Here is a 9909-nt window from a genome sequence, read left to right as displayed (position 1 = left end):
TGTAGACTGAGGGGCCAATCTGAGAGATTGGGAAGGTTCTGGTCTGAGAGGCCAGGGAGTCAATCTGAGAGACTGGGAGGGTAGTCTGGGAGACTAGGATGTTCAGTCTGAGAGGCTGGGAGGGTAGTCTGGGAGACTAGGATGTTCAGTCTGAGAGGCTGGGAGGGTAGTCTGGGAGACTAGGATGTTCAGTCTGAGAGGCTGGGAAGGTAGTCTGGGAGACTAGGAGGTTCAGTCTGAGAGGCTGGGAGGTTAGTCTAGTGGGACTAGGAAGAAATGCTTGCTTGCTTATCGGTGACTAACATGCTTATTTGATTATATGATTGATTGTTTGTGCATATGTGTGTTTGTGTTACAGACATCATGCCTTCATCAGATACGAGAGAGTCAGACAGTACAGATCCCATGGTTATAGTTTCAGACGACATAGTTTCATCGGAGCACGAGGTGTACACATCCGATACTACCAGCACAGACGATGACGACTTCCAGCCCTTTGCGCTGCCTGATGTCGTAGTTGAGCCTGCGGATGGCCATATCGCTGGGGATTTGCCACTCGCGGTGATCCTTGCTCCTGTGCCCCTTGCTGCTTATCCGGTTATTGATATGCCCCTCGATATTGTTTCTGACGACGACGTCAATTTGTTCGAGGAGGATGACCTTGAGGGCGAGGCCCATATTGCTGCCGGTGATATCCTACTTCTTGCTGACACTCCTGCAGAAGAGGCTCCCATACATTCACCTGTTCCAGACTCCTTTGAGTCTGTGGCATCTGCACCTTCGCACACCCAGGGAGTGGAGCACCGTTCACATGACGCCGACCCGGACATGGCGTCATCAGCTGCACTGGTTCCTGCGCACAGTTTTGAGTTCGATCATGATGTTGATGATGATTCAGATCCTGTTTTTCCACCTGGTTTTGATCCAGACCATGATATTGAGTTCATTCATTTAGACCAGCCCTTGGAGGATCCTGTGGCACCCGTTTCAGCCCCTGTTTCAGCTCCCAATGATGTTCCCTTGCTTCCCACACATATCACAGATGTTCACCGCACTGACTTACCTGTTACATTTCTTCAGGACATACCTCCACCACGTCCTGGGGAGGGTTCATCTCGTCAGCCTTTTGGTCATACACCTTTCATGACAGGAGGAGATCAGTTTGTGCCTCAGATTTCTCATCCTACTGTTGTTCCCACTGTTGCACCATTTACTGTACCATCCTTCGCTCCATCTGGTGAGCCGTTCCTTTGGACTACGACCCCCCATTATGCCACCATCTGATCCGTATCACCCATATCACATGGGGTATTCTACGGAGGATATTCTCACATCTTTCATGATACAGCAGGAGGCACTGACCCGTCGCGTACAGGAGCTGGAGAGAGCTCAGCAACTCCCGTGCCAGTGCCAGACTCCACCTGCAGTATCACACCCTCCGCATCCACTTTCACCCGACTCTGCCACTCGCTTTTGGACTCTTGAGCAGCAGATAGCATACTTAATGCACTCTCATCGCGCTATGGAGGAGGATTGGCTTCATATGCGACGTTTACTCTTTTCTCGTTTTCCCCCTCCTGCACCGCCATCAGCTTAGGCCTTTTTGTACAACGCAGGTAAACTTTTGATGAGAGGACCGCGATTATGCAGACTACACAGCCTTTTTGGAGACCGCATTTAGGATGATTATGATTTTTGATGTTTTGTATTTTGGTTGTTGTTGACACTGATTTGATAGTTTGGACTAGGGCGATGTAGCCCATAGTCATTGATGATGTACGATATAGTTGTGAACTTGTAAACCTTACATTGTGGTCTTGATTTATGACAGCGCAATCGCAGTATTCTCATTATACGTGGTGTTGGATTGGTTGTGTATATTTTATAACATGAGATGTTATGTGTTTGGTTTATTTATAACATGAGATGTTATGTGTTGATGAATAGAATACGTATCATACATTTACTTATTATGGCCTGACCTACATGAACACATCTTTTAGAAGATGCCTCCAAGATGCCAGACGCGTATGCCTGCCAACGAGGCTGAACTTCAAGGAATCATTGCTGCCGCCATTGCACAGTATGCAGCCTCACAAGGAGGAACCAGTGGAGGTAATTCGAACAATGGCAATAACAACCCACCTCATGGGTGCACTTACAAACAGTTCCTTGACTGCAAGCCCGTAAACTTCGACGGCACCGGAGGTGCTGTTGCATTTGTCAGATGGGCCGAAAAGACTGAGTCTGTTCTCAGAATGAGCAAGTGCGCTCCAGACCAACAAGTTACCTACATTTCTAGGCTAATTTTGGACGGAGCCCTATCCTGGTGGAACTTACAAGTGCAAACTCTTGGTGAAGCCGCAGCTTATGTGATGACATGGAATGAGCTGAAAGACCTTATGCGAAGAAAGTACTGTTCACGTGCGGAGATTCAGAAGCTGGAAACGGAATTCTGGCACTTGAAAATGGAAGGTCCCAAAATCGTGGAGTATGTTCAGAGATTCCATGACTTGTCTCATGTGGTACCTTATATGGTTACACCGGAATTCAAGCGAATCGAGCGCTTTATTTGGGGTTTAGCTCCACAGATCATGAGTATGGTCACTACTTCCAAGCCGGCGACAATCATAGAGACAATTGATCTGAGCGTGGCTCTTACTGAGGAAGCCGTCCGCTTAAATAAGTTTTCAAATGTTGAGCAGAAAAAGAAAGAGACTCACGTAGAGTCATCTGGCGAGAACAAAAGGAAATTCTCCAACTTCAAGCAGGGCACAAGCAGTGTTGCCAAGAAAGGAGAATCAAGCACACCGGTCCAAGCTGCAACCGGTGCTGGGAAGAAAGGAAAAGGTTATATGGGTTCACTACCCAAGTGTAACTCCTGCCAACGTCATCATTCTGGCCGGTGTGGGCCAAAAGTATGTGAAGCTTCTAGAAAAGTTGGCCACTTGAAGGATAATTGCTGGGCTAGTGCAGGCCGGGGAGGCCAAGGAGGTTTTGGTAATAGGAACAATAACCGTGGTGGTAATGGAAATCGTGCACAAGGGAATAATGGAGGCAATGGAAATCGAGGGAACAATGCAAATCAAGCTGGTAATGTGAATCGAAATCAAAACAACACTCAAGCTGGGAACGGAGGTGGTAATGGGCAAAGACTGGGCTGTTTTAACTGTGGTGACATTGGGCACTTTATGAGGGACTGCCCAGGATTGAATCAAGCCCGCGGAAGAGTGTTTAACATTGAGGCGAGGGAAGCGCGACAGGATCCCAATGTTGTTACTGGTACGTTCCCTATAAACCAACGCTTTGCATCCGTTTTGTTTGATACTGGTTCCGATTATAGCTTCGTGTCATTAGAATTTAAGAATATGCTTGGGTTAGCCGCTAGTAAATTAGATATCCCGTACTCAAATGAACTGGCTAATGGAAAGCTGGTTGAAGCCAATGAAGTTGTCAGAGGTTGTGTAATCGAGTTGGGAGAGTGTGAGTTTACTTTGGATCTACTACCAGTCAAGTTGGGAAGCTTCGATGTGGTAGTAGGGTTGGATTGGTTATCGAACAACAAGGCTGAGATTATTTGTCGCGAAAAGATCATACGCATCCCAACTGAAGATGGAGAAACGATAGTAGTTCATGGAGAAAAGCGCGATACACCTCTAAGAATCATCAGCTGCCTAAAATCCCGAAAGTGTCTACAGAAGGGATGTGCTGCCTTTCTGGCACACATCATGGATAAGAAAGCTGCTGAGCCAAAGATCGAAGACATCCCTGTCGTGAGGGAATATCCTGAAGTCTTTCCAGAAGACTTGCCAGGATTGCCACCTCAAAGGCAAGTGGAGTTCCACATTGATTTGGTTCCAGGCGCCGCGCCTGTAGCCAAGGCACCCTATAGACTTGCACCGTCTGAGATGCAGGAATTGTCGACACAACTCCAAGAGTTGCTAGACAAAGGATTCATCAGACCAAGCTTCTCACCTTGGGGAGCTCCAGTTCTGTTTGTCAAGAAGAAAGACGGTAGTTTTCGTATGTGCATTGACTACCGGAAGTTGAACAAGTTGACTATCAAGAATAGGTATCCTCTGCCAAGGATCGATGATCTATTTGACCAGTTGCAAGGTTCAAGCTACTACTCGAAGATCGATTTGCGATCAGGTTACCATCAACTGAGGATACAAGAGGAAAGTATCCCGAAGACCGCCTTTAGGACTCGCTATGGACATTACGAGTTCCTAGTTATGCCGTTTGGGTTGACAAACGCGCCAGCTGTTTATATGGATTTGATGAACAGAGTGTGTAAGCCATATCTCGACAAGTTCATGATTGTGTTTATTGTGACACCTGTGTCACCGCGACCATCAAACAAATACCAAGCCGATGAAATATTGTATTTCATACTTGGGATCTTGTATAAATATGTGTATCTTTCACACATATCAATTCTTGTTCAATTTCAAACTCTCGAACGCTTTCTGGAGAATTATACGCAAACTGGTGCATAAACGTACTCAGTTTAATGCGACAAATACTCCGGAACATCAACATATACTTAACATACCTTAAATAACCTTTACATAACTTAGAAATAAGTTTTGAAGGCTTTGGTATGGCAAAAACAAGTTAATTCGCTTACAGGGACTAAACTTGACAAACTGCGAAAGTATGCCAATTTGAACTGTAACGAACATTTCGGAACATGTCCATAAGTTAAACATACCCTAAATATCCTTTACATAGCTTAGAAATAGGCTTTGAGGGGTTTGGTATGCTAAAACAAACTTTTGGATCATTCAGGGACTAAAAGTGTCAAAAAGTGCACAAGTTTGCACTTTCGCGCATAACTTACGTTCTGAATACATATGGACGTCCAAAAATTTATGTAAGCATCCTTATGTTATGCCTTAGTGTTTGGCATGAGAAAAATCCTTTCGTCACGCATTTTGGATCGTTTTTCTCGCTTATGCGCATTCCGTCGTAATTAACCGAACATCGCATTCGTACGGCCAAACGAACCAACATCCGACATATTTTTTAACATGTTTCATGTCCACAATGTTTAGGCATCATTTTAGGGCCTTAAAGTTGGCTTTACGGGCCTTAGAAGTGTCGGAAATGGCTTAAATACGCAACAGGGACTAAAACTGCCATTTCTGAAAGTATGTGCAGATCAGACAGGCCCAGGCGGCCCGCCTGAGTTTTGTCCAATCCTGATGCGGGCCGCATGGCCCCTTCAGTAACAGAATTTTGTCTTTCTTGCACAACTTGGCCTTTCAAACAACCCAAAGGGCAATGCCCTTTCACCAAATCAGGAGCCAAGGGTCACATTAAGCCACCGCAACTTTGTGACAAGTGTACGGCTTGGATCGTGGCACGATATTCAAGAAACGATCCTAACGGCTCTACCTTTCCTATAAATACCCCCCCCTTTGATGTAAAACCCACAAAAATCTGATCAAAATGCTCTAAGTTGATGCCATTGCTTCATACCTGAGCTCTTTGATCTAGATTAGCATTCGGGGACCCTCCGTAAGTATTCTTTCGTTCTTTTATTCGCTTTTCGAGTCCGAAAGTCAACGTTTTGTTGACTTTCTGCGTTGACCAGCCTATGGTCAACACGAAGTTCTTGGAACTTCATAACGTGAGCGTGATCACGATGGTTATAGTCCATGGCGACTATACCTACTGATCACCACGTTATCTAGGGTCAGTGACGAGACGTAGTTTCGGCCAAAATGTGCATTCTTGCATATTTTGTAACCAAACTACTCGTGAGCATCAAAGCCGTTTGTTTTGATGCCAAACCTATTTTCTAAACTTAGTTAAGCATGTTCTAACATGCTTAGCTCGTCACTTTTAGTTTAGTGCATATATAGGGTCGTAAGGTAAGCGATCTAAACCATCGCTTATACTTTCGAACCCGACCCATTTGGTCGATCATTAGGATCCGACCAAACACATTAGGTGACCATAGCTATAACCTTCCGAGGTTATACCTTGTGGTCACGATGTTAGGCGTTCCAGACGCGTGCTACGCGAACGACGCGTAAGGTAGCATAAGCTACCTAAACGGGTCGTAATGGGTCGCAAGCACTTAGGTTAGGTTTCATTTTAGTATGTAGGCTTTGTTAAACCATATTACACGAGTCTCCATACTCTTTTGGTTTACGAACCCGCATACTATCCGATCCTTCCGATTTTGGTCCGGTATATTAATGTAGCTACCTATTAGGTGCCGTTTGATATTCCATGATCTCTAGCATTGTTTGGTTATTATACAAGAACTTCAAAGCAATCTCAGGTGAGTACATTGAACCCCTCTTTTACTGTTTTCCAAACTGTTTTGGGGTGAAACGCATGCGCCTACTTGTTACTTTCATGCTTTCCGGTTTTCATATCATATACTTGCTATGTTCGATAGTACATATATAGTACATGATTTCATTGTGTCTATGCTATGTATGTCCATTGTGTGCATACTTAGTACATCTCTTTACAATACATTTCATGCTATGTATGGCCATTGTGTGCGTACTTAGGCCATTGTGTGCGTACTTAGTACATTGCCTTACATTACATGCTATGTATGCCCATTGTGTGCGTACTTAGTACATTGCTTTACATTACATGCTATGTATGCCCATTGTGTGCGTACTTAGTACATTGCTTTACATTACATGCTATGTATGCCCATTGTGTGCGTACTTAGTACATTGTTTTACATTGCATTTCTGTTGCATATGCTCATCCAGCATATGAACACATTATACTACATTTTGAACCGTTGTAACCATTTGACTATATGAATCGTCTTAACCCTTCGACTATATGAACCGTTTGTAACCATTCAACCGTGTAAACCAGTTGTATCCGTTGACATGATTTACATTTGACAATAGACATTTGACTATACATAAACACTTCCACAATTGTTAAACATTTCATCTTGATGGTTTGGTTTGAGTAAGTGATTAAGTAACAAGGCGTGTGTAATATGATACAAGCATGGTGGATACGCCGCTGGTACTTCCTATATATAAGTTTTTGTATGGTATTACATATCAGAGCGTTATTTGAATCATTTCAATTTGAGACTTATGACATTTTATACAAATAACACACTTTTCACGAGACATTGTTTTACAAACGACATATCTTATACAAACTCATTTTACATGGTTACCCGTTTAAGCATACACTGTTCTCTTATTTATACATATCATCTGATCTTATCGTTTTTCAAATGATTTACATGACAAAGCAAATTACAAGGTTCATGACTAAACATTTTCTCAAACATAAGTCATGAATTCCGTTTTCACAAAACCAATGTATCTCACAGACATTTTTATGCTGACGTACCTATTTTCACATGTGTTTTCCGGAGATGATGCATAGGACTTATCAAGACATACTTAGGCGGACCTGTGCCTTAGTGACTTAAAACGAGACAAGAACTAGTTAAATTATGTTATGTACTTTCTGGTTCTTGTATAAAACAATGTAAACTTTCATGTTTGATTAATAAAACGAAACTTCAATTGCCATGGATTTGAAACAATTAATTCTGTTACAACATTCCCCGACGTTTCCGCCACGTTTTGTATGTTCCACGTGGTCGGGGTGTGACAGAAAAGTTGGTATCAGAACCAATGGTTATAGGGAATTAGGTTATTAGTAATACTTTGACCTAGTCTATAACCTTCCTAGGACCCTAACGCGAGTTTACTTGCGTTTAGTCATAAAACAATACGGTCACCTATCCTTAGGTGACGACCACAACAAGAACATAAATTTCAAAACCGCTTTGAAAACTAATCATCTGTTCTAGGATGATTGATTACTAGGTTTTGAACCCTCCGTTATAAGGTTTTGAACCCCTTTGAACTTTCAAAACTCTCGTCAAAGTTTTGGGTCCTAAATAGTGTGAACACGTGCAAACTGGAAGAGTGAATCCCTGTACCCTGGGTTTTGTTGATGCATATTTTGTCTATCGCCTTCGTCAATCCGAGTCATAGTGAAAAGCCGAGAAGAAATCAAGTGCATATTGTCATATTTAGTTAGAAATGGCAAGGTGGAAAACTTGTAATTAGTGTGAACTTTTACTAAGTTGCCTTGACCATATAAATAGGAGTTATGTCATATTTTTAGTTAGACTTTGGAAGATGCTTGGAAGACTTTGAGTTAGAGATTTAGAGAGAAGACTTTCTAGAGAGAGAAAGTAGAGAGAGAAAGCTGTAAATCCGTGATTCGTGTATCGATCTTGTCAAGTTATCAATGGAATCACGTTAAATGTACGCTATCGTGTGTTCGGTCACGTTCGTTCACGGATTCCGCACGTGAAACGAACGTTACGCAATCGAACGGTCGACAAACCGATCCTACAAGTGGTATCAGAGCTAGGAGCTCGATTGCTTGATCAAACACGTTGTTTTCGTACTGATTTCAGCCGTTTCAAAGCAGATTCAGATCCAATTTCGTCGATTTTTCTTATTCTACTCGTTCTTTTCTGAAAAACGTTAAATTGAACAGGTAAATACGGTCCGTTTCGTCTGATTTTTGGATATGATGTGCGTTTAGACCCGATCTACAACCCTACCAATTTTCAGCTCGAAATTCCGAGCCGTTTAGGAGTTATTGCGAGTTTTCTGTTCGAATTTGCGTCACATTTCAGGTCTGGTTCGCTTTTACGAACATCGTGGATCGCTCGAAAGTATAGTCTGAATCGCTTTTGTGTCATAACTTTCTGGTTCGCTCCAAGAAATATCTGGATCGCTCAAAGATACAAGTCTGGTCCGCTCGTAAACAACATTGTGAACCGCTTATTGTGACAGTTTGGGAACCGCTCTTAATGTCAGTCTGGTCCGCTCAAAAGGAATGAGGATCGCTTTTTAGTCATCACTTTCATGTGATGTTCTGAAGTTGCAGGTTATTGTCGGCTGCGTAACAAGGATACTTCAAAACCCAATCAGATTGTTGTGCCGCCCAACCCACTTACACTTATTGGCCCTATCAAAAGTCATTAAATCACGTGTTAAAGCCTACCGCCCAATCCACTTACCTGCCGCCCCCATTCAAAGTTGTGGCCAATAGTGTTAAAGACACAAGCCCACCGCCCACATTATTCAATATAAGCCCATGTGCAACTGTTGAACCGCCTCACTAACCAAAACAACCAATTTGTATGTGTTGCCGCCCATTTTAAAAAGGTTGATTTCAAGGAGGGCACACGTGTCGGATTTGTTTTTGCGAAAAAATGGAAATGGTGTTTGATGAACAGGAGAACTATTATTTCGAAAGATTTAATGATTGGCATCACGGATTTCTAGATGAGGGTTATAGAAAAGTGAGCAAAGATGGTTGGGCAAAAAGTTTCAAATATTTCGTGTGTCTGAAAGACGAAACGTTGGATGATCTTAAAGACAGATATAGTGTTTTATTGAGTTATATGAAAGATCATGAGATATACCCGTCAAATGCTGAAAAATTGGAGAAATTTGCAGATGCATTACCGATTGAATGGAGTAAATGTTTGAAGAATTTAAGGGAGAACTCAAATTTTTCAAAACTACCTCTAAATCAATTCATCAGCAAACTTCAAACTCATGAACTTGAAACCAGAAAGAAAAAGAAAGATTTGATCAAGGTTTTGGAATATAATGTGCTAGATCTAAGTTCAGATGTGATTGAAGAGATGCACAAAAGGGTTACTAAATGTATCAGGGCAAAACATGTGCTGAAATACGATTTCAAACGAGGTTGTTATATTGATAATAATGGAAATCCTTTTGATTTCGTTAAATTGTTTTGTGCAGGTACATTGATAGCAAAGGAAGAAGAAACTTCAAAAGCTGAAGAATCGGTGAAGAATGAAACAATGTGCTCAACATGTGATAACTTTAAGACTGACAATGA

At 42.4% G+C, this 9909-nt stretch overlaps 1 protein-coding gene across 1 annotated transcript in view; it reads right to left on the bottom strand.

Annotated features, from left to right (window-relative positions):
- Positions 1-1337: 1337 nt before the first annotated feature.
- LOC110919484 (DNA ligase 1-like) overlaps positions 1338-9909 on the bottom strand; it is a 31195-nt gene continuing 22623 nt past the window's right edge. The window contains exon 3 of the mRNA XM_022163751.1: positions 1338-1480. Coding sequence (XP_022019443.1) covers positions 1338-1480 — 143 coding nt within the window. The remainder of the gene's footprint in view (positions 1481-9909) is intronic.

The sequence above is a fragment of the Helianthus annuus genome, chromosome 16 (genome assembly GCF_002127325.2).
Source record: "Helianthus annuus cultivar XRQ/B chromosome 16, HanXRQr2.0-SUNRISE, whole genome shotgun sequence".
In the NCBI taxonomy this organism is placed as follows: Eukaryota; Viridiplantae; Streptophyta; class Magnoliopsida; order Asterales; family Asteraceae; genus Helianthus; species Helianthus annuus.
Note: the sequence above shows the minus strand (reverse complement) of the source record. Positions and strands in the feature narration are given on the sequence as shown.